This window comes from Tachypleus tridentatus, chromosome 2 (assembly GCF_004210375.1).
Source record: "Tachypleus tridentatus isolate NWPU-2018 chromosome 2, ASM421037v1, whole genome shotgun sequence".
Lineage (NCBI taxonomy): Eukaryota > Metazoa > Arthropoda > Merostomata > Xiphosura > Limulidae > Tachypleus > Tachypleus tridentatus.
Genome location: NC_134826.1, coordinates 104,048,765 through 104,076,474, shown reverse-complemented (window position 1 = coordinate 104,076,474; position 27,710 = coordinate 104,048,765). Strand labels below are relative to the sequence as shown.

The window sequence follows — 27,710 nt, the reverse complement described above, 5'->3', positions numbered from 1 at the left end:
TCAACTAATAAGTCACTCAGTCTCAAATAAAAATTCAAAGATACAGCTTTTAAGTGGATCGTGCATTTTACTTAACTTTTTAACGACGTTTCACCACTTGTGTGGCTATTACCAAATAACTGCTTCTATTTTGTGGAAAAGTGCATGAGATACAATAGAGACAGTTACCTGATGATGGCTATACGAGTAGTCGTAACGTCATAAAAAAGTTAAATAAAAATAAATAATCGACTAAATATTGTATCTTTGGACTTTTATTTAAAGCATATGATGGATTCACTTTCTTTACAACAAGTCACATCCTCGTCACGCCAAACATGCTTGCTCTATTAGCCGTGGAGGCGTTATAATGTTACGGTCAATCCCACTATTCGTTGGTAAAAGAGTAGCCCAAGAGTTGGCGGTGGGTGGTGATGACTAGCTGCCTTCCCTCTAGTCTTACACTGCTAAATTAGGGACGGCTAGCAAGATAGCTCTCGAGTAGCTTTGTGCAAAATTCACAACACAAACAAACTTTATTATAATTGTGTAGAATAGATATATTTGACACATATTAATAATTATATTTTAGGTCTATAAATTAAAGCCTAAAGCCCGTTAGATGTCAGCTTGATTTTGTTGTATTTGTTGTTGTCACAAGTAGTCCTAGGTAGGTATGTTTGTTCCAGAAGTATAGTGTAGTATAGATTTTAACAAGTTTGCAGAATATTTATATTTTTTAGTATTATTATATAAGCTATGTATAAGTTCATATTTCGTTATATAAGTCTTAATTGTTCAGATCGTAAATCAAGTTCAAAATACTCTGAGTCCTACGTACTAATGTAGTAGCACTAACTATTACTATTACTTTGTATTAAGTTTCAAGAAAATTTCGCTTATTCAACGTTTTGACTTATGCCATTTCAAGCTTTTGGTACTGGTATGCGAAATATAATTTTAGGTTAAGTGTATCTACAGACTATTAAATTTAAATATACTCTTAAAAAGGATATAATTTCATCACATAGGCCCGTTGTTAAGCCACATTTAGAAAACTGACTACTGTATTACGTTTTAGGATCCTTAATTTAGTAAGGATATTAAATTTTTGAAAAGGTTCATAGGATAGTTAATAATACTAGAAAATGGAAATAGAATGATAGGTAGAATGGAAATTGCTATAAGAGGACAGGCTAAAATCTTTGGAATTGCCTTTTCTTAATTTGATTTTGAAAAGAGGGGATCTCAAAAAGTTTAGGAAATTAGCCAGTTTAGACCAACAGGTCCCATGTTGTATTATGTTGTTTTTTTTATTTTACTACTAGCAATGAAGGTATAAGTGACTTAGCTGCTATAGTGCCAAACCCTTTTCTTTAGTAATGCTATAGAGATAGTTCCAGATGACATAAATATGTAATCCACATTATGATAACCCAGATGTTTTCCCTTGCATTTACTATAATTAAAGATGACTTTCCATATGCTTGTTATACTTCCAAGTTGATCTAAGTTATTCTGTAATGTGTCAGTATATCCTTAATACAACTAGAAACATGAGTAACCCATGTTGCATCTCGTACTATGAATAACAGTAATTTAATATACTTGAAAAGAGAATGTTTGTCTTATGTTTCTTGTCTCATCTAACATTTAGGTTCTGAGGGAAATGATTATACTAGTGGACTAAGACTATTAGTATGAGCATTCTGTCAATAGACAGAAGGTAGTATATTGGCTATTTGCAAGGTTATATTGACAATTGGACAGAATGAGCTGGATGTTTGCATGGATGTGATAAGATGTACTATTTACATTGCAGTTAGTGTTTTCTGAAATGTTTTTAGAATTAAAATTATGAATGAAAGATAATTTATTGATAAATTTATAGAGTTTTCCATCAGTTTCTCTTATATTATTAAGTCTTTTCCAAGAGTTGCATAAAGTAATATATTCAACATTTTCAGCACATCAATTTTGAAAGCCCTGTTAAAAAAAACCTGAGGTCTTAGAAGACAGTACTATGTTAAATGTTATTGTAACTATGCAACTTTGTCATATTGCATGTTCTAAATCAAGTTATTTTCACTGAACATTGACTTGTTGTGTATCTTCATGTTGCTTGGGATGTGTGTTATGAAATGTTACAAATGGTGTTGATGTATTCCAATATGTTTCAATACTACATAGATGGTAGACATTGATTATTGAAGGTCACAATTTACTCTTCCAATCATTACAAGAGAACTAAAAAAATTTTTTTAAATGTTTAAGCCCATGTTAGAATTTTATTATTAAAAAACTTTAAATAATTGTATATTATGGCAATAAACTAGGATCAGCTTGTAACTTGAACATAGATTCGTTTTTTTTTATGTATATAGGTTTGGAATCAAAGCTTGGGAATCCCATGAGACTTGCACAATTCAATTTTTGGAATCAGCATGAAACTTACAAGCATATAGTATGTTGAAACATTCTGTTAATGAAAGCACTGCTTACTTGTGGTTTGTGCTAGACATATTATGTGTGAAAGCTAAATTTATTAAAAAGAAACTATAAGCCAAAAGTAATGATAAACAAAATGACTTGTTTTTGCAAAAATTTGCTTCTATGCAAAAGAATTCTTCTTATCCTTGTCATTGAAAGCAAAATTATTACAATTTTGATTTTGTATCTTTCATTGTTTAATGCATGTTAAATGCATATTGTCTTGCAACTAGATAAGTATTGAAAACAAACAATAACAAAAATAGTACTGATCCCTTCATTTTAAAACATGTATGAAATTATTTATTTTTGTAATAATCAAATTTTTATAATACCTAAAAATTATATTTTATCATTGCATTCACAAATATTCCATAGTATATGATTAATGACTTGTATAAATATTTTCTTTACTCAAACATTCATCAAATGGATTTCTTACTTTTTAAAGTCTTTTTTTTTACTTATTAAATTGTTAGCAGTTATAATTGTACAAATTATCCATTGCAAATTTTTTCAACTTTTTCTTTACATTCATTGAAGCAGGATAATGACACAATAACTTAAATTATACTGATTCTGTTAATTCTACCACAACTATGTAGTTTTATACTTGATTCTCATGACTGTGCGAGTAAGTTATTTATGCTATCAGAAAAGTAATTGTGTTGGTAGACACTGCCATATTAATGAATGTTAAAAAAAAGTATAGTAGGAGTTTATTCTGTGATTGCTATATTGTACCCAAATAGCATTTCTGCTATTTAATTTTATTCAAATATTCAGTGTTATTATTAAAGTGTTTTTTTTTTATGTCATTTTTTTGGTCTAGTAGTTAAACTCAGAGGTCTTATGTTTAACATTTGCTTAGACTGTCTCATATTTAAACAAATCATTTGAAATTTATGGCTGAACAATCCTGCAAACTTCTTGTAGGAGTGTACAGCATGCATCTAATGGTAACTGTTAAATACGTGTGTAGCAATGCATATTTTGATTATATTATTAATTATGAAACATATTTCACTAATTGTCATTATACTAAATATTGCACTTAGGTGCATGTTAGTTGTTATCTTTATCACAGTTGAATTCCATTCATGTACCTCACATGTATTAAAAATTATATTTCAGGTTTATGGATTTGCATAAAGGTGACTGAAGATGGTTCTATAGTGTTTGGTGAGTAGTTGGGAGTAATTATTGTCTTCAATGTTTTGATGAAACATCTCTAACACTGTATTGAAAATAAATTATATTAATATATAGTTTAACCCTATCTCAATGGGTCACAGATCAAAGTTCACATTATCATGTGTGTTGACTTGCATTCAAACTTTTATTGAACCACTATTTTATTAGTTTATGTAAATAAATTTGGTATGAAATTATAGATTTGTAAATCAAATTTTAGTATTGTAAATTTAATTTATTAATTTTAAAAGTAAATATTAAAAGAACATACCTAAATATCAATTTTTGTGTGTTACATGGTATGGCAAATGAAGCACTGGTCAAAATTAGATGTTTGTAACATCAAAATGCAAAGTCTGTAGTTCTGTATGAATTAGGAAATCAAATTACTGATATTTAAAAGCTAGAATATAAAATAAGGACCTTGTATCATTTTTACTTTGCTGAGGTATGGCTTATGTACTGAATCAAACACAATGGCTCCATTCTCCTCTTTTCATTTCTGGAAACAGTCCCTTATGTACACTTGCTTCAGTATGGGATGTGAATAACCATTTGACAACTTAGAATGTCCTTCTAGAGGGTTTTTCACCATTTTAATCTGTTAAAGGCTTTTTTGAACCATGGTTTCAGGAGGTAGTTTGTTTCTTTAGTCTGCTGAAAATTTCAAATTTTTACAGCTTAGTTACTGAGCTTAACAAACTATAGTGGAATTATATGGTATCTGTTTAGTAACTTAAGATTTTTTGGTTGCTCAACTGTATATATAACTTAAATATTTTGTATCATATATCCATGTGTGAAAATTTAAAAGGCTTGGCAACCTACATTCAGCAGCAATTGAGCTCAAGTGTTGTAGCTAGAAAAGAAAATTCTTTACATTACTTCTTCATTTACTATTCTATACTTTGAGAAAGTAGTTTAACTTATTTCTAAATATTGGGTTGAGGAATAATTCGTGAGCATTTTTACAAGTTAAAAAAATATATTCATAAATGAAATGCTTTCGCAAAATATTTCATGTGATTTGGTAGATAATTTTTTGATCTAATAGATGGTGTGTTTGATTTTCATATGTCTTTAATTTTTGCTTTCATTTTCAGCTCATTAAATGGAATGTCAAGTGGACAAAATCGAGCATTTTCGACACCATCTGCTTTTCGCATTTAATTTCTTGCAATTTCGTTTAAAACAATGCATACTATATACCTAGGTATTACATGAAATAAAGTATCATAATAAATGTTTTGGGTGTAATGTGTTCATGCATTGAAGTATTGTATAGTCTTGCATGTAATGCTTGAATGAAATTATTTAAAAATGCTCACAAATTATTCCTCAACCTAATAGTAATAATCTATATACATGTATAATGTACAGTAATTGAAATGTGACTGTATGTTACAAAATACTAGTTCACTAAAAGATGGCAAAGACTAAAGATTAAAGGTCAATTTTATATCATTGGATATGGTAACATGAGTGCACAGGTGCCATGTCAATGCAAGTTGTTTATTATTAGCCAGCCATATTTATAAATACAACATAATAGAAATAATAAATATATAACATTATGAAACTTAGTCTATTTAGACTAAACATGTATTATCACATTATAATTTGCAGTCATTCTAGAATATATAAATTATGCATTTTTCTCATATTTTTTCCTTTTCTTTTCATGGTGGTTATGAGGTTAGTCAGATTGATAGACTGCACATAGTTATGGTAGAGAAAAGAACAGACAGAATATAAAGTCTTGCAGAAAATAAGTACTTGAAATGTATTTAGGAGGTTTTAGAGATTACACAAATATTTGAGATCTTTGGAAATAAGAATAATTTTTAATCATAACATCAAAATCACTTTGCAGACGGACTAATAACAAAACACTATATTCACAAACAAAGCTTTAGTGAAAATACTTCATTAAAAAATTTGATTTTGTGTAGAAAAACTTGTAATTCTTACAAAAGTCTACCAAATTTTGTGAATATATGTATGATGCATTAAAAGTTGCACACACACAAAGTATTTATACTATAAATATATTTAATACCAAACCTGTCATGAAATAGTTAATCTAACAGAACAGTTTAAAAATGGGTTGCATTTGACTTAAGTTTTTAGGCTAGAAATTAAAATTGGCATCAAGCTATTTAGTAATCATGTACTCTTTGCAATATTATTAATGTAGTGTTTGGATGTGCTATGTCAAGTTTTAAAAGTTGGAGGGTCAGGAATAAAAAGTAAAAAAAATGTATGTCCTGTGTTTTACGTAGTACAGGTTACATTTATCAAGAAAGTACTTTCTAAATTTTTTTATTGTAAACTTTGTTCCCATGAGAAGCTTTCCTGTGGGAACAAAGTTTGTACTGAAAGAGAAATTAACACTTATCTGTTCAGGATAAAAAATGTAATATACTCCATCAGTTGATAGATGGAAACCTTGGCCTTTTGATTGGTCATAAGTAGTGTAGTATTGAATATCAGTGAGAACTATACAAATTTTGAAAGAGAGCATGCGACAGGAGGATGTGGCAAGAAGGGTCTCATTGCTGTCAGTATTTTTCAACCACTTTAAAGGTTACTGTATTATATGGTTATTAATCTGTTAAAGTCTCTTGAGAGAATTTGAGATGGCCACAAACTGTCTTCAGTAGTATATGTTCAAATTCATGCTATATCTAGTCACGTCAAAGAAAAGTGTAAATATGGCAAAAAGACTATTTCTACTTCAGGAAAAAATTGCTTCTATTGTGGTAACATATCTGAATGTAAGCCTTTTCAATTCTTTTTTGTGGTTTTTCATGTAAATTATACAATATAATGCAGGCAAACAAAATTCCTTTCTTTTACCAAACTATATTTCTTATAACTTTTGCTTATTTAGTATTGTAAACTGTTATATATTTTATAAGTGAGATATTTATTATGATATATACTTTTTTATTGTTATTATAAACTACATTATATACTATGTAACTGAGATGGATTTTTGTACTTCTAACAAACATAAGGCAGAACTATAGAGTGTACACCTGGCTCTGGTATTTATGCCCCAGGTCCAGCAGTCTGAAATAGCAATACACTGTACAGAATTTATTAAATATAGGTCTACACTCTTTTATCAGAAGCACATGACTATTGAACTTGTAATTTTATTACCAGTACATTGTTATTTTTCTGTAGTGGAGTCAGAAGATTTTGCAAGATTTAATAGCAGCCATGGATTCTCAGCTCATTCTTCCCAGTTGCAAGTATCTGACCACAATGTTGATTGAGAGCATGTTTGATTAAGTCCTACAAAATGTGATCTTGCTACTGTAACTTTTCCTTAACATCAGTTTCACTATAGATATCTAGAGTAGCAGACAAATGCAGTGTTCTAGGAATCACTGGTTATTTTATACTTCACTTGAAAATGTGAACAGTCATGCTGGCATGTTGGAGTTTCAAGAGGCATCACACATTTGATAATGTTGCAGTGCAATGGGATGAAACAACAAGTTTGTAACATCAACAAAAAGGTGTCGTATGTGACATCTGATAATGCATTCAACAAGATCAAGAATTTTTGCTTGACTTGATTTGAACTTCAAACATTGTCTTGTGTGAGAGATATTAATATCTCATCTTCATATAGTGATCCTGAAGATGAACTTTTGGATGAATCTAAATCAGCAGACAGTTTATCCAGATTTCTTCCTGAACATTACCCCTGCTCTTCCCACACTCTACAACTTGTGGTTATGGATGGCATGAACAAAGCTGGATCACTTTTAAAAGTAATTTCCAAAACATCAGCTTTATGGGCTACATTCAAAAATCAATGCAAGCATCTGATCTACTTGAGGGAGAGGCCATATTTCAGTTGGTAGCACTAACACAATGGAACCTGGAAATTACTATGATTAAGTCTTTATTGAAGATTTCCCAGAATAAGTTACTGGTAGGTCAAAACTTTTCTTGACTGAACTGTGGTTGCAGATTTGATGACAGTACTGACACCTATTAAAGAGGCAACAGATTTCATTCTAGGTCAGGTAATTGTTACCTCTGCTTATTTAGTGCCATGTATTTATGGACTGTTGACTTGAGATTGACAGAAACAGTCTAGATATAATTTCAATCTTGATAACTCTCCACTGAAGAAGTTTGTTCATGCCTGGCTTACTCAGTATGGACAATAAGGTGTCTTTTGTTTTGCTGTGAAATTGGATCCTGGTTTAAATTTGACTTGTGGTCTATGAATACAGAGATAAATATCTATCTCAATGGTTCTTGCACTCCTGAAAAATGCAACTCTCTAAATTATTGGAAAGTTCATGAAAACTTTCCTACAATAGCTATACTAGTGTAATGCTACTCAGTATGGACAATAAGGTGTCTTTTGTTTTGCTGTGAAATTGGATCCTGGTTTAAATTTGACTTGTGGTCTATGAATACAGAGATAAATATCTATCTCAATGGTTCTTGCACTCCTTAAAAATGCAACTCTCTAAATTATTGGAAAGTTCATGAAAACTTTCCTACCATAGCTATACTAGTGTAATGCTACCTGTGTGTTCCAGCATCTTCTGCCCACAATGTTTTTTAGCATTAGAGGGGGGCCTACTCCCAGTGGTACACCAACGTTGTGGTGGATATACATTATCTGTCAGCCTTAACTTCAGTTCACTACTGTAAGGGGCCCCACACAAACTTCTTCTGTTATTGTACATACTTATTATTAGATTAAGATTTTTTAATGTTTAGTGATATCCTTTGTTTTGTATTGTTCAATTAGGCATAACAAGTATTTGTTAATTTTAGTTTACCTGGAGTTCTGCTTCTAGATTAATTAATAATTAGGTTAAATATCTTGTTCCTTTAGGCTTATTATTGTCTATTATTTTTGGTTTACCTGTTGCTCTATGGATTAATCAGTAATTAAGTTAAATATCTTTTTTTTTACCATGTGACATCACATACATATGTTTATTTCCTTACAGTGTATTAGCATTTCTACTATGTTGACTCTTTCATTTTCATATTTCTTTATGGTTTATATTTCTTACCATTAATTTTACTTAATTTATAATTTACACTTTTTACCATTAGTTTTGTTTGAGTGCCCTTGGGGGCTGGTGTCCATCCTACCTGCTCCCAGTATTCCTCACCTTCCTCCCATAATGGCTTAACCCCTTTTCAGACAACCTAGCTTTTGTCATTTCTCCTCCACCCTATCATGACATTGTTTCATCAAGATCTTTTTGTCTCTCTTTTGAAAGTTTGTAATGATATACCTCATTCTATACACTTTTTAGTTCCTTTTTGCCTTAATTTACCATCAGACAGATTCTCTTCTTGATTTTGTCTTTCACATCTATTTTACCCCCTACTTAGATTTTTGCTTCATTTTATCCTATCAAACAATGTGGTAAACAATGGATTTCCAGTTTTAGATCCATGAACTTGACATATATTTTTTGGAGGATCATGTTACAAATGGTTTGCCCTCATTGCAAGTTCATTTTCCAATCCCAACACACTTTCTTCCTAGAAGTGACCTCTCAATCCTCTTAATTTTTGTGGGTTATGCCTCCTGTGGGGTACTCATTCTTGTGAAATCTTTATCATTTACCAGTTAATTACCTCTCTTTAGTTTCTGGCTGATCATCCACTTGCCCTGGCTGTTGATAAATTTAAACAGGTTTACATTTACTTTATAACATTAGTTTATCTTCTCATTTCATCACTTTTCTTCCCATTGCTCTGTCTCAAGTGTTGTCATTCTTCTAGGCTCTCTACTGCACTTTCTCTACCTTTTTCTTCCAGTGGAGTAGTAGATTCCTTACCATTTTTCATTCAAGCCACTAGGGTGGTAAATTATGGAGTAATCATCCTGAATGTGTTAGTGAAATATATGTATGTAAGAGAGAGAGAGAGAAATGCATAAATAATTATGAAATTATTCTGTTGAGAGTAAGGTGGTGGTGTTCTGGTATGGTACTTTTCACATTTCTAAGATACTTCCCTTTCCACTGTCTCTCAGTGTTCTTGTCATTACTGCACTTGGCTCAGTTTCTAACACACACATGCACAAAAAAAAAAGGTAATGAAAAAATATAAAAAGTAAACATAGCAAATAAGCAATGTCCAACAAACAACTGAAGTACTAAGGCCCTTTGCTGTGGATGCCTGTGTGTGGTGAAGGGACTTCCTGGGGAAGGTTCTGTATTTTCAGTTTACCTCCTCTGGGATCTGAACATCCACCTAAGTGTTTACTATGCATGACAATCTATGAAGGGAAGGAGAGGATCTTGGTGGTTGAGGATTCCAATTCCAACATACTACTTTGGCCTTGAATTTTTATAGCTGGGTGGCCTTGGAGTGCTCCTTCCTTAGGGTCAATTGGCTGGTCCTGTTGGGCTAGCGCTAACCAAGTGCCAGCATTGGGTGTTTCCAGTGGGTATTGTGGACATTGTTAAATGCTGGTGTTTAGGTATAGTGTTTATGAAACCCTGGCATTGCTGAGGTGTCCTTGTTTGGCATTGTAGTGGGTCCCTTTGTAGAGCCTCATGGTGGGTAGGGTCAGTGGGCACTGAATCTTCTTTTATTTATTATGGATAACCAAATCCTTGAAGGAAAAAAAATTAAAACAACAACTTATAGGTGAACAACTATGCATAGATGACTATTACACAGTCACTGCCACTGTCAGATGCTGTATCTAGATTTTTAATTCTTCATTCCTTTTCTGATAAATCCTTAGGGCAAATGTCTCCTGTTTCATTCTGAAGGAGTTAGATTAGCTTTATAGCTCTACAAAGTCTATCAAGAAGCTACATTCTGGAAATATCTAATCCAAGACACAGTGAACTCCTCCTGAATTTTAAGCCCATTGAAGTTACTTCCCATGCTATTCTATTCAAGGAGTGATCATTGAGAGGGATTTGAAAAATGTCCCTAAGACAGAGTTTATTGTTGGTTTCTCTACCCAAAGAGTTTCTACATTGAGGCATATCTCCACTCATAAGGATGGAATTATGCTGCCCACCAGTTATTGTCTCTAACTCCATTATGGATGTATGCTGCTGCACTATGTTCCACTGCATCTGTGGGAGTGCAGACAGATCTTTTTTTTTTTCTTTATGCCTCTAACAGAGTTGTTTTCAAACCATGTGAAGTCTTTTGACTCGTATAGATTAGTGAGTTGACAAGTACACATCTACTCCAGTCTCTTTTCTCACCATTCCTTCCAGTAACTGCCTGGGCCCATTTCCTTTGGCCTCAGCATCTGCTTCAACCACGAGATGTAGAATGATTATTTATTCATGTTCTTGGTTATTGTAACCTATATCTACTGACAGAGACCTGCTCACTTATACCAGGGTAGAATCCATGGAAGTTTAACTTCTTTCTAATAAATAAAAATGACATGCTCATAAAATGAAGAGTTTTTCACCCAGTTCTCCTCCACCTAAGTAAAAATGACCACTTTGATACAGTGGAACTGTTGAGGTTTCCATTCTAATTGTCATTCTAACCTGGATGACATTAAAGCCTTGATTGGTTCCTATCATCCTGTGTATAATTCCTCACAGGAAACATTTCTGAAATGTACCAATATAGTCATCTTTTGGCAGTTTTTGTTATATTGAAATGATGGATGAGTGCATGGATCTTCATTGTAGTTTCTTTGTTGACTCTCTAAGTTGTATACCATTTCTCTTGCTATGGATCATGTAGAAGCTGACTCTCTTTGCTCTCTACTGGCCCTAGAATTGCTCATCATTAGTTCTTGCCCTGTTCCTGTTAATGTTCTAAAAGTACTGGCCCATTTTTCTTTAGCTTCTGTTTCTATCCAGTTTTTTCTGAATACCTCACCACAACAGTACCATGACATCTTTAAGACAACAGACATAAAAAGACACCTTAAGATATAGAGTTGCTTATGATACTCCTGTTTTTATATGGTGTGTTACACTGGAAATTTAAGCCTGTTAGTCTTATTTTTGTCAGGGGAAAAATGTTAAAAGGTCTAACTAAAATTATTTAGTGAAATATGGTACCATAAGATAAAGCCAACATGGATTCACCATAGGAAAATCTTGCTTTACTGATCTGTTATCTTTTATCAAGGAAGCTAATTCTTTGTTCTGGGATAATTTTTGCAGTATGTTACCATATTAGTAGGGGTTTTCTTATTGGATCTTATTCTGCCTGAAGTGTCATTAAGATGATGATAATTTGAAACATCATTATCTCATTCAAACTTTAGTTAGGAGATAATTCTGAAGCAAAATCACTCTGCCGTGAGTACTGCATCTTAATTATTATCTAGATAATTAAAATGTGTCATAGAAAAGATTGGCTAAAAATGACACTAGCAAGCATTGGAGAAAGACAAATGTATTACAGAGTGTTTAGATGGAAGAAAGCTAAGAGTTATTCGGATGATAACATTAAGCTATTGGATATTTATATATGTATTGTTTAAAGATTTATGAAAGATAAGATACATCCCAGTTAAGACAGTTTTATCTTTCTGACAGGGTAATGAAATGTGTGGTTGCTGGAAGTATTGAAGGCCAGTACTCAACAAGAGACCTATGGAATGAATTGATGATTTCCTGAAATGCAGAGGGTGGGTTTAAATTTTTTGCTTTTCTTAAGGGCATGTGTTTGTGTATGCAGTGACAGTTATGAAGAACCAAATGATCTTTTTCCATATGCTGTGTTATAATTATCAATAATTTTGTAGATAGTAAATTATTTTTACATGCAATATATTTGAATGTTTACCCATTTAATATACAGTAAGAAATTCAAATTTATAAAATGATAGTTGTGAATAAGTATTCACATCCAGTTGGAGTGTAAGGTGATCTTCATGTGAAGAACAGAAATATATTTTCCCATCATACAATTTATAGGTTGCACTTGTGTGTTATCTCTACAATCTCATAATTGCATATCTAATTTTTTTTCTTCATGATACCTGTATATTCTCCCCTCAGTGTGGATTCCTGTACGTGGTGAGGGGACCTCCCAGGGAAGGTTCTGTTCTGTCTGGTTACCTTCTCTGGAATCTAAAAATCCACCCACTTGTTTGCCGTGGGTGGCGACCCGTGAAGGGGAGGAGAGTGTCCTGGTGGTTGAGGGGTCCAACCCTAACACACCACTTTGGCCTCGAATTCCTGTAGATGGGTGGCCTTTGGGTGGCCCCCCTTGGGTCAATCGGCTGGTCCACTTGGGCTAGAGTCAACCAAGTACCAGTGTTGGAAGTTCTCAACGGGTGTTGTGGACATTGTGCCTGATGCTGGTGTTTGGGTATAGTGCTCACGAAACCCTGGCGTTGCTGCATTGTCCTTGCATGACTTTGTAGTGCGTCCCCTTGTAGGGCTTCATGGTGGGTGGGGTCAGTGGGCACCAAAATTTTTCTTTTCCCATGGATCCTCCAAAAATTTAAATAAAATTGTAAAAACAGTCAATGGGTAGCGACCACGCCTTGAATACTCAGAACATCAATCTTCAACATCAGTAACACACATACCTCATTTTCTTATATTACATTCTCTTTCGGAAAAACCTTTAGGGCAAATATCCCCTTTTTTTATTCAGAAGGGACGAGAGGGACTTGCTGGCTCTCCAAAGTCAGTAAAGAAACTTCGATCTGGTGACATATTGGTTGAAACATCCACATACCAACACAGTGAACCCCTCTTGATTCAAAGGCAAATGAGGGTACACCCCATGCTACCTTGAATTCTTCACAAGGAGTTATTGTTGAAAGGGATTTGAAGAACGTTCCCGAGTCGGAGATTCTCACTGGTCTCTCCACTCAAGGAGTTTCTGCAGTGAGGTGCATCTCCACTCGCAAAGATGGAGTTACACTGCCGACAAATACCCTCTTTTTAACATTTACTTCACCACGTGCACCTGCCACCATCAAGGCAGGTTATCTCATTTGCAGGGTTGGTCATACATACCAAACCCTCTTCTGATGTTTCCAATGTCAGAGATTCGCCACTCAAAGACATCATGTCGTGGTTCCCTGACATATGCTCGTTGAGGTGGCAAGGACAACAATGCCTATGAATGTGACATGGACCCACATTGCATCAACTGCAATGGTTCTCACCCTTCCTACTTTCGTTCTTGCCCAAAATGGTTCGAGGAAAAAAGAGGTGCAGTGTTTGAAAACGACTCATAACATAAGTTATTCTGAGGCTCGGAAATTGCTGTACACCACTCCATCTCAGACATATGCTGCTGCATTTCATTCCACAACTACAGTGGGAGTGTAGATATCTCTCTCTGTGCCTCCAATAGAATCATTTTCAAAACAAATGAAAAGCCTTTTGACCTCCATGGTTAAAAAGGTTGATGAATCGACTTCCACACCCATCTCTGTTCCTTCCATACATTCCAACAAACCTCAAGATCCACATCCTTCAGTTTCAAATACAGGCATTTCTTCTGATACATCTTTTTCTCCCACTCCAAGAGGCAAAACAATCATTCGTTTGCATCCTCAGTCACTGGAATTCCCTTCCAATAACAAAGACCTGCCCAATCAACCCAGGGCAGGATCCATGGATGTTGATAGACCTCCTCCGACTAAGGACAGTAAGGAAAAAAGGCATGGTCGTAAACAGAAGGGTTGTCTAGCCACTTCGCCTACCTGTCATTAAAAATGGCCACCTTGATACAATGGAACTGTCGAGGTTTATGTTCTAATCTGGATTATATCAAAACGCTGATTGCTTCCTACCATCTCGTGTGTCTTTCCTTACAAGAAACATTTTTAAAACCTGCTGATATTGTCACCATTTGGCAGTTTTCTCTGTACAGAAATGACAGGCTGTGTGATGGACAAGTACATGGAGGGGTGGCACTATTGGTTGATCAGCATGTGCCCACCCTGTCTTTGTCACTCAACACACCCTTGGAGGCTGTAGCCATCCGTGTTTCCTTGGGTCATACCATCACTGTTTGTTCTCTCTACCTGTCCCATGGAGAGACATATGATCAATCAGACCTTGATGCTCTCGTTGAACAGTTGCCGTCTCCCTTTCTACTCCTGGGGGACTTTAATGGACATCATCCCCTCTGGGGAAGTACTGTTATTGATGGGAGGGGCCGATCTGTAGAGCGTATGGTCTCTGATCACAATCTTTCTCTTTTCAATACTAGTTCTTCCACTTATTTTCATGCACCTAGTCAGTCCTTTACCGCTATTGATCTCTCAGTTTGCTCCCCTTCATTATTCTCCCATTTGTCATGGAGGGTTGACAATTATCCACTAGGCAATGATCATTTTTCTGTACTTTTGAGAGAGACTGGCCGTGGTTGATGCCACCCCACCCGCGTGCCACAGTGGAAGCTGGATCAGGCAGACTGGTCCACTTTCACTGCTCTCGCAGAACTTGATCCTGCCATCGTGAATCAGCCATCAATAGACGACTGTGTGGCAGCGGTAACTGGCTGTATTATACAAGCATCTGCTCAGTGTATTCCTAAAACCTCGACACGTTTTCCACGATATCCTCATCCGTGGTGGAATCCTGCTTCCCACTTAGCATGGAAGGCTCAAAAACGGGCCTGGGATACTTTTCGTAGATATCCCACACTTTCGGAACCACGTCGCTTTCCAACGGGCCCGTGCACATGCTAGGTGGGTAAGACGTCAAAGCCAGAAGGAATCTTGGATTAAGTTCACAACTAGCATATCTTCTATTACCAGTTCCAAGGTCATATGGGACAGGATTCGAAAGGTCAGTGGGCACTACAATTCTGTCCTCCTCTTGATCTTACTCTCTGATGGTCAGGAGGTGGCTGATGTCCGGAGCATCGCTGATACTCTAGGTGAAAGCTTTTGCCAGGTATCTAGAACGTCTGCTTGTTCCTCCACCTTCTTGGCCATCAAGACTCGGGCAGAGCGTTTACCTCTTTCCTTTCAAACTGACTGTCTCTTTGACTATAATTATCCTTTTACACTGGTGGAACTGAAAATGGCCCTTCATCTGTTGGACCTGATGATGTACACTATGACATGCTGCACCATCTATCTCCTGCTTCTCTTGATGTCCTTGTAATTGTCTTTAACCTGATCTGGCAGGAGAATGTTTTTTCTGATGCCTGGCACCAGGCTATTATTTTACCTTTCTCTGAGCCAGGGAAAGATCCCAAGATTCCTTGAAACTACCGTTCAATTGCCTTGACGAGCTGTCTCTGTAAGACCTTAGAAAGGATGGTTAATGCTTGCCTTGTTTGGTTCCTCGAATCAAACAACCTCCTCTCACCACCCAGTGTGGGTTCCAACAACAGCACTCCACCACAGACCACCTAATTCAACTTGAAACATTAATCAGAGAAGCCTTTCTCAAATGCCAACATCTTGTATCAATATTCTTTGACATTGAGAAGGCTTATGACACAACATGGAGGTATGGTGTTTTGTGAGACCTCCATACATATGTGTTTCGTGGCCATTTGCCCATATTTTTTAAAAATTATTTAATGGACAGGAGATTCCAAGTTCATGTGGGTTTGACACTTTCCCGTTCTTTTGTACAGGAACTTGGAGTTCCTCACGGCTGTTTTTTGAGTGTCACACTTTTCAGTATAAAGATAAATGCCATCACTGAGCAAATCCCTCTCACTATTGCGAATGGGCTGTATGTCGACGACTTTCATATCTCATGTCAGTCGTCGAACATGAGATATATTGAGCGGCAACTACAAACTGCCCTCAATCGTGTACTGAAGTGGACTATGGCGAACAGTTTTAATTTCTCTCTCTCTAAAACCATTTGCATGCACTTTTGCTGCCAACGGGGTATTCACCCTGATCCTGAACTTCATATCGGTGAAATTTCACTGCCAGTGGTCCCTGAGACCAAGTTCTTGGGGCTTATCTTTGACCATAAGCTGACCTTTATACCACACTTAAAGCAGCTACGGGTCAAATGCACAAGAGCACTGAACATCCTCCGTGTTCTCTCTACTACCAGTTGGGGAGCTGATCGATGTTCTATGTTAAAGGTATATCGTGCTCTTATTTGATCAAAACTCGACTATGGATCAATGGTCTATGGCTCTGCTAGACCTCATTCATCACCAAGGACTTCGACTCTGCACTGGGGCTTTCCGCACCTCTCCAGTTCAAAGCTTATATGTTGAATCTCATGAACCTTCTCTGCACCTTCACCCTATGCAACTATCTTTACTATATTCTTCAAAACTTCATTCCTTACCAAAGCATCCCACATGGGGATGTGTTTTCCTTCCTCACTGGGCCGTACTTTTTCAGAACAGACAATCTACCATTGCTCCGTTTGGCCTTCACATCCAGACCCAATTGGATGACTTGGGTCTGTCCTTGGATAACATTGCAGATTCTGCAGGTCAGCCCATCCCACCATGGCCCCCAAATATGACCTTTCTTTCAGTCATCTGAAAAAGGCAGATACTCCAGATTGGAAGTACCGTCATTTATTTAATGAACATTTTTCAAACAATCATACTGTTCCCATTTATACAGATGATTCCAAATCAGGTAATTCAGTGGGCTCTGCTATGGTTTGCTGCAGTTTGGTGGTTGTGCGCAGAATCCCCTCTACAGCTTCTGTGTTCACTGCTGAACTGAATGCCATATCTCTTGCCCTGGATCATATTGAAGCTGAGCAGTACTCCAACTGCACTATTTATACTGACTCGCTTAGTTCTATACTGGCCTTGGAATCGCTACACGTTGGCTCACACCCTGTTCTCACTGATATTCAAAACCAACTGGCCCATTTCTCATTAACTGCTACTTCTATCCAGTTTTTCTGGATACCAGGTCATGTTGGTATTCGCGGGAACGAGCTTGCAGACATGGCAGCTAAATCTATCTGCCTAGGCACTATCACCACTGTTCCTATTCCGTACATGGACTGTGGTCTTGTATTCAAGGCTCAGCTCCGTGCCAGCTGGCAGTCCACTTGGAGTGAGCGACGCGAAAACAAGCTTTCTCAAATAAAACCCTATATTGGTCTTTGGCCATCTAGCTTCCATAAGGTTCGGAAGGAGGAAGTTATTTTAACTAGACTATGCATTAGTCACAGTTTTTTAACTCATAGTTTTCTTTTATCTGGAACTGATGCACCAGTGTAACACTCAAATCACTATCAGCCACATTTTACTTTCTTGCCATCGTTACGATTCTCAACGATGGCAATATTTTAAACATGTTTTTTCTCAGGGTTTATCTGTAACATTGCACAGTTTTATTGGTGATGGTGACTCTGTCCACCTTGATAAAGTTTTTAGTTTTTTAATGGCCATTAATCTTTTTAATCTCATTTAAGTGTTGAATATTTATTCATTACACCTTTTTAATTGTGGTTCCCTTTTCACAGTTTCATTCTCTCTAGTTCAATTTGACATTGAAAAATGGCCAGAACATTAAATAACTCGACACCAGGACTGGAAAGGCCAACTTCAGGTGACTAACGCTGCTGTTTGAACTACCTGTTAGTTGTCCTGGCGAGTTGTTATTCTAATTTTGCTGCATGTCTTTTAAACTTTTATTACTTTACCCTTTGGTACTGGCCGTAATGACACATAATCTGGAACCAGGACTGGAAAGACCAACTTCAGGTGACTGATGGTGGTTGTGGTACTTGCCTGTTAGTCTTCCTGGCAGGTTATTATCATTACCATTCTGCTACAGGAAGTCCTTTACAACTTTGTAACTGGATGTCAACATCAGTTTTATGCAATTTTCTGTTTTTAATTGCTGTTTTGTTTTTACCTTCGTTTGCTTTTACAAATTTTACTACATTTACTTTACTTTTACCTTTTTACTGGACATTTGGCTACTCATTATTACAATTTTGCTATATGTCTTTTAAAACTTCTATTATTTTACATTTTGATAATGGTTGCTATGATACATAACCTGGAACCAGGACTGGAAAGGCCAACTTTAGGTGACTGACGATGGTTCTTGAACTTACCTGTTAGTCTTCCTGGTGGGTTATGATCATTACCATTTTGCTAGAGTAAATACTTTACAACTTCTTTTACTTTGCTTTCTCTCTTACCATTGTAAACTAGGTGTCAACATTGGTTTTATGCTTTTTCTGTTTTTCAATGATGTTTTGTTTTACCTTCATTTCCTTTTCTGTATTTTACTACATTTAATTTATTTTTACCTTTTTACTGGACGTTTGGCACAGATAGCCTAGCTGCTTTGTGCCATAAAACACTAAATCAATCAATCAACCTGTATATTCTATTTAAAATGTTAATGAATACATAATGCCATGTTGAATGAAACTATACAGTGTTGGAGCATGGATACTTTGACCTTTGCCTGTTCAAACTCACTTTGAGTGAGAACAGGCTATTGAAAATAATGATTCAACACATTGGAACATTGAGAGCCATCTGAATTTTGTAGATGATGTATTGATGTACCTATGGAAATGCTTGACTTGGTTTATGTATTTATTGACAGATTAAAGATAATAGAACATGACTATAAATCTGGGTGGTCCAAAGTAGAAGGGAGTATACTGTAATAAGTGGTAATCACAATGAGGACTTTTCTGCTTTGGAATTGTAGAATAATTAGTTAAGTTATTGGTACATTATAGTTGTAAATATGTGTGCTAAAGGTAATACTGTGAATCTAAAGAAGCAAATGTTGCTTATTTTTTTATTTATGTTTAGGTGATAGAAGAAACATTTTGTATTTCAAGATCTGACTTTTCATCTTGAGAGATTCAGCTAGTTATGGACACCTAGATTGTGTTTTATCTTTCTTAGTAATTAATTAATTAGTTTTGTGATTTAGTTTATTTGTTATATTAAATTTGTGCATTTGTGAGTTGGTTTACCAATATGAAGATAAATGAGAAAAACCTAGCTCAATTTGCTGTTGCTAAAACTCCTGTTGATAGAGAAGGTTGGCTGCTGAAACGAGGAGAAGTTAATAAAAGTTTCCAAAGAAGATGGTTTACTTTGAAAGGAAATCTTTTATTTTACTTTGAAAAGAAAGGTGATAAAGATCCTATAGGTTTGATTATTTTAGAAGGATGTACAATTGAGTTAGCTGAAAATGAAGAATTGTTTGCTTTCAAAATTATGTTTCATAGTGCTGGCAATAGGACATATATACTTAGTGCAGACAGTCAGGAAAACATGGAAAGTTGGATGAAAGCTTTAGCATGTGCAAGCTATGACTACATGAAGTTAATGGTTGCTGAACTGCAAAGACAACTAGATGAAGTCAATGAAGCAGAACGTAAAAGAAAACCCAAAATGTCTCCTCCCCAGCCACTAAGGAACAGCTTACCAGTGAACCGCTCTGACAGCTGCCTCTGCCGTCATCAGGTAGCAGGTGGTAACCAAAGGTTTAACCCATTCAATACCAAAGCAGAAGATCTGTCTAAGTCAGATGCCACTGAAGATGAAAAAAAAACAACTAATGACAATTCTACTAAACTTATGGGATCAAAGCAGTCTTTCATTGAATTACATGAATATTATGGAAGACATTTTCGTAAGATCTTTGAGGAGCAGAAGCACAAAAGGTATTGCAACAATCTGCAACAGCTTGAATGAACATTTATAATTCCTAAAAGTGTTAAAATGAATAAGATATTGATATTTTTCATCTCTGTAGTCAAGGTTACACAGTATCAGATAAGACATTATATGGATTAGTAGTATAAGTCATCAATGTGAATTCTGTATGTTGTATGTATCTACCATGTAAAATCCTTTTGACAATGGTTTAGATATTTATTCAAAGTCAAAAAGGAGTTTCATTGATGTAATGAAGTTGTAAGATTTCACAACTGTCTTTAGTTCACACTTAAATCAATCATTAATTGTTCAACATTAGAATAACTTAACTTGGGTGAGTTCCTTTGAGGAGTCAACATTATTTTTAGATATTATTGAAAATTATTGTTACCTGCCTACAAATATTTAATATGAGTAGTGTTATCTTTCTACGATACTTATAGATAGATATTTAAACAGAATTTGGTTTATCTACAATGCATGTTCACAGATACTTTACTGAATATTATTTTCATATAGCAAATATGGATAGATATTTAAACTGAATATTATCTTTCTTCAAGACTCTTGGACAGTTATGTAAAGTGAATATTGTTATCTTTCTTTAACAAACATGGAAGATATATGAATTGGATGTTTTCTTCCCATGATAAAACCAAATATTGATTTCTTCCTATAACAAAAATGGACATACATATTAACTGAATATTATCTTCCTGTAACAAAAACAGACAGATACTTAAACTGAATATTATCTTCTTGCAACACACTTGAATGGATACATTTAAACCTAATATGGTTATCCATGGACAACATATATGGACAAATATTTGAAGTTGCACAGATTTATAAAAGAAAGTCTATGTTTAATATTACATACAAAATTTAGAATGAGACTTTTCCCATCCTCAAAATCAATAAAAAGAAGTTTTACCCAGTAATTTTACTGTATAAAGATAAAATATTGAGAGAATGGGAACAGTCTCTTATACTTTACTCCAATGTTTCCCAAACTTTTGCTGTTTATGCCCTCTTTAATAAATATACTTTCGTGTATGCTCCCCCCTTTTTTAATTAGTGAAAAAGTGAGTTAAGTGGCAAGAAACAATACATAGATACATGTTAAAATTCTGTGTTGTAGTAATTACTTATTATTTTCATTAATAAGAAGTATATTAAAATGCTTGAATTTGTTTTACTATACTATTGACTCTTCCATAATCATTTACCTTCAAGGGATTATTTGTGCCTTCACTTTGGAAAAAGCTGCTGTACATTTCAATGTTTTTCTGCACCATTCTCAGGAGTGCAATATTTTGCAAGAGTTTAAACCTATATACAATTTCAAAAATCACATGATCAAATTTACATTTTTGGATTAAAAAATTTTACACCACATATTAACAATATTTCACTCTGGTCCTTCATTTATATTTAATACTTTAGAATTATTTTTCATTAAATTTTATTATCTCTGTACATTCATGGGTATTATTACCATTGATGTTTGCAGATTGTATTAAAATAAATTTTTTCCCAATTGATTCAAGTGTTTAGCTTTGATAATGTGTTCAGTTAAAGGTGAGGTTTGTGTATTATTATTTCTAACATTTTAGTAGTGTTCATTATGTCCTCTTTAGAGGAATATGCTATAATTATGTTAGAGTGATCCTGATTATATCTTGGGAAGACCAAATTACTAATGAGTTGGTCTTGAAGCACACTGACATGCCATGCATATAAAAGCTGTTTCTTAAAAGACAGCTGTACTTGGCTGGTCGTGTGGTGCATATGCCAAAAGACAGAATTCTGAAGACTTTAGTTTATGAAGAATTAGTTTCCCATTCAGTACAATACAACACTTGTGAAAAGAAATGTGCCAGTTATTTTGAGCTATGATCACGCAATTTGTGGAAGCACAGTTAACAGTTCAATTGTTGATGTTTTCTTTCCCACATTTCTGCATCATCTTCAATTATCAAAGGACTTCCAACAATGATGTCCAGACACCTTTTTCATTTTTGTGATTTCTCTGTTGGGAAATTTATTTACTTGTTTTTTTAAAATTGTTGACAAAATTAAATGAGTAGAAGTGATACTCAGTTTTCTTATTTTTTTTAAGAATTGATTTTAACAATATTTTTAATTCACATTTTTTAATTTCTTGTCAGTTCTGTCAACAATATCATGATTAAAACCTCTTTCTCCTGCTACATACTTCATTAATAATAACTCCTTAATGTGTTCCATTTTACAACATAATTTTGAAATTCTATTCATATAGGAATAAAAAACAGTGACTTTTTTTGAGAACTGATGTGACATAATTTTTGATGTGGGGATATTATTACCAAGAATGATTTTTAGTAAATAGCATATTTCAGCTTTTTGTTATGTTTTCATACTAAAATGTCCAACATGGGCAAACAGTTATTTTTCTCAATTTCATTTGTAAACTTAAAGTTGTCAGTGTTATTAAGATAATTAGCAAAAATAAGTTTTCATTATTATGCTGTCATGTTAAAATGTGTCATCAATGTACCTTAATGAAATTTCAGTTTCAAAACTGCCCATGAATAAATCTCATAATAATGGAAATACAAAAGAAGCTGTAGTTAAACCTTCATTCTGTTTATAAACTTTACTATTAACATGGAAACATGAACTGTTTAACATTTTCTTCTTTGCAGTTAATTGTATTTATTATTTCTAAAGCTGAATTCTCATTTTCTTTTATTCTTAAATTATGCAAAGCTTTTCATGTAGGTACTTTAGTAAACAATAAAACAACATGAAATACACTAAAATATCATTCTTTCAACAAATTTGAATGATTTCTTAACTGTGTATTTAGTTTTGTTCTTTAAAAATGAGAACCTTTTGGATATGAATTTGGCTACAATGTACATGGAACTCATAATATTAGGTACAAACTGTTCCCAGTCTTATGGGGCTTTAGTTAGAGCATATAATTCTACTACTTGACTTTTAGTTAAACCTTGCTCTTTTTTTTAGGTGTTAAGGTAATACAATTTTTAACTTTTTCTTTTACCATTGTATGGAATTTATTTATTGGATTAATTTTCATATTCTTGTACATACATAACAAATAAATAAATATAAAAGTGTTAGTAATAGCAATACAGAGATCTTACCTTTAACTGAACAAACTTGATTCAGTGGGGAAAAGAAAATCTTATTTTAGTACAACCTGCAAGCATCAGTGGTAGTAATATTTGTGAGTCTATTAAAGTAATCATGTGTAACAAAAATAATTTTTGTTAATAGATGATGGGAAATTTTCCAAACTAAATTGTGTCTAAATTTGATCATATGAATTTTAAAACTGTATGTAGGTTTTAACTCTTCCAAACATTACACTCCTGATGATGACTTAGTAAGTTGTTAAAACATGTAAGAGTGTACGAGACTATCCTCAATCTTACAGTATTTTATTTTTCATTATGCAGTAAAGTTATTAAGTAAAGTTATTTTTTATTCTATTTTGAGGCTGGGGACAAATTTGTTGTGTATTATTAAATGTTGGCTTTTTTCTTTAATTTGTATAAAAATATACATACATTTCTTACTAACTTTAAAATGTCTGAAGTAACTGTTTTTACCTGCTTACAACACACATTAATAAGTACTTGAATTGGTTGTTGCTACTTGCCTACAACAAATACACAGGAATATATATAATCTGATTAATTATTTTGAAATAACTAATTGTCTCAAGTTTTTCTAGTAATAACAGTTAAAACTTAAAATAAAAGTGATTTAAATGATTGACATATTAACCTTCTGTTATTTCAGTTTCACATCACTACTATGCAGAATCTTGATAAAAGTATAGTGGTAATTGAAATAGAAGTATGAAACACCATTTATTTTTATTTCCAGAAGGAAACTTTATTGTAAGGAAATATTTTTTCCAGCTTTTTGTACAGACTTGTGTGGAAAGAATAACCCCTACTATTGTGAGACTGCAGTGGTGTATTTTTGTATGTAGTTACTTTAATACTGTGTATTTATATATACACACACACACACACACACACTAGTAGAATAGGCTTTCAAGTTAACACAGCCCACTGTTCACAAAATATATTTTCATACTGAGAAATGAAGGATGCACTTTTCACAGAAGTATTTATACACAATATGAAACTGTTTAGAGTGGAATTTGCTATATATTTTGAAAATAAATAACACAGAATTTATTTTCTAGCATCCACTATTTTCTTTTAAATTAGAGGAGATTGCAGTGGTCTTTTTTGTGTGGAACATTATTTTTTAAAACTAGTTATCATTCAAGCATTTTTATTGTTTTAAGTGGATTTATTAATTTGTTAATGTAAATGTTATAATATAGGACTTAATTTTTTTATATTAGAGAATTAAATTCATGATCAATAATAGCTATTAGAATATCATTATCATTTTTGAATTATTTATAAAAACCTTCAGTTTCTTTAGAATTCATTGAAGGTAAATGGATAAGATCTTTCAACAGTTAGGAATAATTTATAAGACGTTTAAATGTTTCTGTCTAAATAACTTACTCAAATGGATGATAATATTAAGTGATAAGTACTGCAGAATCTTTCAAATGGTTAAGACTACATATAAAAGGAAGCTTTATTTTAACTGAATATTTGGAGTTATATACAGCTCACACTTGTTCTTAGAAATAATTACTTCAGTAGAGGTGAAGAGTAAAAACCAAAAAGAATTAACTTCACATTTTTTTGTAAAAATAACATTTCAATTCTGAAAAAAAATCATTGTGTATCAGTTGAATTATTTGGGATACAGTGGGGATGGTATTGTCTTAAATGGATGTTGGATATTAATGTCACATTTCTAGGATGTTTTGTAAAGTCTAAAGTGAAAGTTTCTGATTACATCAATGAAGAAAATTAAAGAGTAAAATAAAGTTATATGGTGAATGAAAGCTATTTGATATACTAATTTTCTGTTAAAAAAGAAAAAGATTACATAATAGATGTGATGCTTCTCTATGCACATAAGCTTTTGTAGGTGTGCTTATGAATGAGTGATGTTCCATAAGATGTTATCAATAATAAATTGACTCATCCAAATGAAAACTTTTTTATGGTTTTGTGTGATGTTTTGGGCAGATGCCCTTTGTCAGGCAGTAAAGACTGTGTTACAATACAATTAGGCTCTTTTTATTTGCTTTACCTAATTCCACTGTAACACCAGTTTTGTTACCTCACAAAGGACAACTTCCTGAAATGTTGCACAAAATAAAACAAGAAAAAGGTTTTGATTTAGATGTAAATTTATTCTTTATTATATTTCATCATAGTGGTTTGTTCTGTAGATAACATTATGCTCTTGGATTGTGAGCATGTCCAAGAAGTTATCATTAAAGAAAATTACAGTAAAATGTACTGATAAACATATTTCTTAATTCACATCTTTTAACCACTAATAAGGTGCCATACTTTTTTTTCAGATTGTTTCTTAGATGTAATCACTTTCAAATCTCAAAGGGTGGACCAAAGATTTATTTCCATGTGTGATTCATTAATAAGTTGGATTTATTTCCATACAAATATTTAGCATATACCCAATGTGTGTGTGCTTTCTTTTTTCTAATATGTTAAATGTTTTAGAATATATAATTCATCATTATTTGTAGTCTTTTAGTATATTATTGTTTGATTGTAATAGTTTATGAGTTATGCATCTGGCACATAAAGAAAAAGTGGTAGTGGTGTATATTGTACAGTATTTTAGTGACTAATTGCATTATTTTCATCATGTTTTTTGGTTCATGATTAACACAATTTGTTGTTTTTATATGTTTTTCTAAAAGTAATTTTGAGGACAGATTGACTGTGAGTTTCATTGTTGTGAAACTGTTCTTTGTGCCAGTTGACAGTAAAATCTACAAAATAATATACTGTTTATTTACATATTGTTCAGTACCAGTTATTCTTGTACTAATAGGTATTACCATGTTATCTCATGTCCTATTGAACATGGGTTCAGCATTGATGTTGCCATTTTATATTTGTGTGGGAATATTATACTATTAAAGGTTAAGAAGGATCACAAAGCTTGATAAATCACATTATAGTATCACTGATAATGCACTAGCACCTTTAACAGATGGTTCTTTTATCAGGGAATTCATTACGTTTGATAAAGATGGGTCAATCTGTCAAAAGTGTAAAGAATTTATTGTGCTTTTTAGTGTAAGCTTATTCTTATTTGGTATGTTTTTATGATAAAGGATTAAATCTGTGTATCACTGTTTCTCTTTCCTTTTTTTATTGTTACTTCTAAAATATAAGGTCTGACACTAATAACTAAAACTCTTATATTATTTTTCTGATTGACTAGATCGATATATTCTTTTTTTTTAGTTTTTCACGTGAAATTTTACTACATCTACAGTTTTAGATGAAAAGTGGTGTAAACAACTTGCATATCTTTTATATGTTCAGTATTACTGTGATAATGACATCAACAATACAGTTGTTATTTAGTTTCCTTATTACCCTCTAGTGGTACAGCAGTATGTCTACATACCCACACTGCTAGAAGCCAGGTTTTGATACCTGGGATGGGCAAAACACAAATTGCCCATTGTGTAGCTTTGTGCTTAATTCCAAACAGCCACCAACCTTATTATTAACTTTTTGAGTGCTACCATGAGTCTAATTTACTCTTCATTTTTCTTTGATGACACTCAAATGCTTGATCATATCCACTCATAAAATATATATAAACAGAGTGTCAACAATTAAAATATTTGCAAATTCCATGCACATCTTGGATTTTTATCAGGTAAGAATAAAAACTAGTTTGAGTGTGTTGAAACTTAACATGATTCAAGCGGATGTCCATACAATCACATAATTTTAAGATTTCCTATTTCTCGTGAGTAAAATAATTTTCGTTTTGTTAATTTTTTTAGCTTAACAAATAATAACTTACATTTATTAAGAATCATCGTATCAACATAAGATAAAGCTGTAATAATGTTTAGATCTCCCACGCAAAACTTAATTACTGAGATATGAAATGCAACATTAATGTGATATGTAAAGTTAAGCTTGTGTATGTTGCACCTTTTAGCCCTTATTATAGTAGACCTGTAAAGGTTCGATGTCACATTTTTAGTGTCAATGAAAACTTTGAAATCTGTTTTATTTCCATATAAGACCGACCGTATTTTTGGTCTGATTAAGTGCAAATAACGCCAGAAAAATGTGTGTATTTTACAGAGTGGTGTGCTGACGTTTTGAAATTAATAAAAATCAGTCAAACGCTGTCGTCTCTACCAACAACAATTTTTTAAACATAGAATAGACTAGTTGAACTCACGAAATTTGGCAAAGATAAATTCGTTTTTATTCATTTTATCTTGGAAGGGAAGAGGGGAGTTAGGTATGATAAACATTTCTGATTGACAGTCACAAGCAGAAAAACGTATGTGA

General features: G+C 33.5%; 1 protein-coding gene across 7 annotated transcripts; it reads left to right on the top strand.

Moving 5' to 3' along the window:
- Positions 1 to 589: 589 nt before the first annotated feature.
- On the top strand, positions 590 to 26,523 carry LOC143244739 (sesquipedalian-1-like). 7 transcript variants are annotated; one of them, XM_076489942.1, is made up of 6 exons: positions 601 to 649; positions 1,637 to 1,705; positions 2,364 to 2,443; positions 3,604 to 3,651; positions 12,204 to 12,295; positions 19,375 to 26,523. In XM_076489942.1, the coding sequence occupies exon 6, from the start codon at positions 19,546 to 19,548 to the stop codon at positions 20,266 to 20,268; it is 723 nt and encodes a 240-aa protein (XP_076346057.1). In that variant the 5' UTR covers positions 601 to 649; positions 1,637 to 1,705; positions 2,364 to 2,443; positions 3,604 to 3,651; positions 12,204 to 12,295; positions 19,375 to 19,545; the 3' UTR covers positions 20,269 to 26,523. The 7 variants fall into 7 exon arrangements, with proteins under 7 accessions (XP_076346059.1, XP_076346057.1, XP_076346061.1 ...); XM_076489944.1 differs by lacking the exon at positions 1,637 to 1,705 and having other exon boundaries at positions 590 to 649; XM_076489946.1 differs by lacking the exon at positions 1,637 to 1,705 and having other exon boundaries at positions 619 to 653.
- Positions 26,524 to 27,710: the final 1,187 nt, after the last annotated feature.

Coding starts and splice junctions, on each gene's coding strand:
- LOC143244739 (XM_076489944.1), top strand. CDS start 19,546: ATGAAGATAAATGAGAAAAACCTAGCTCAATTTGCTGTTGCTAAAACT.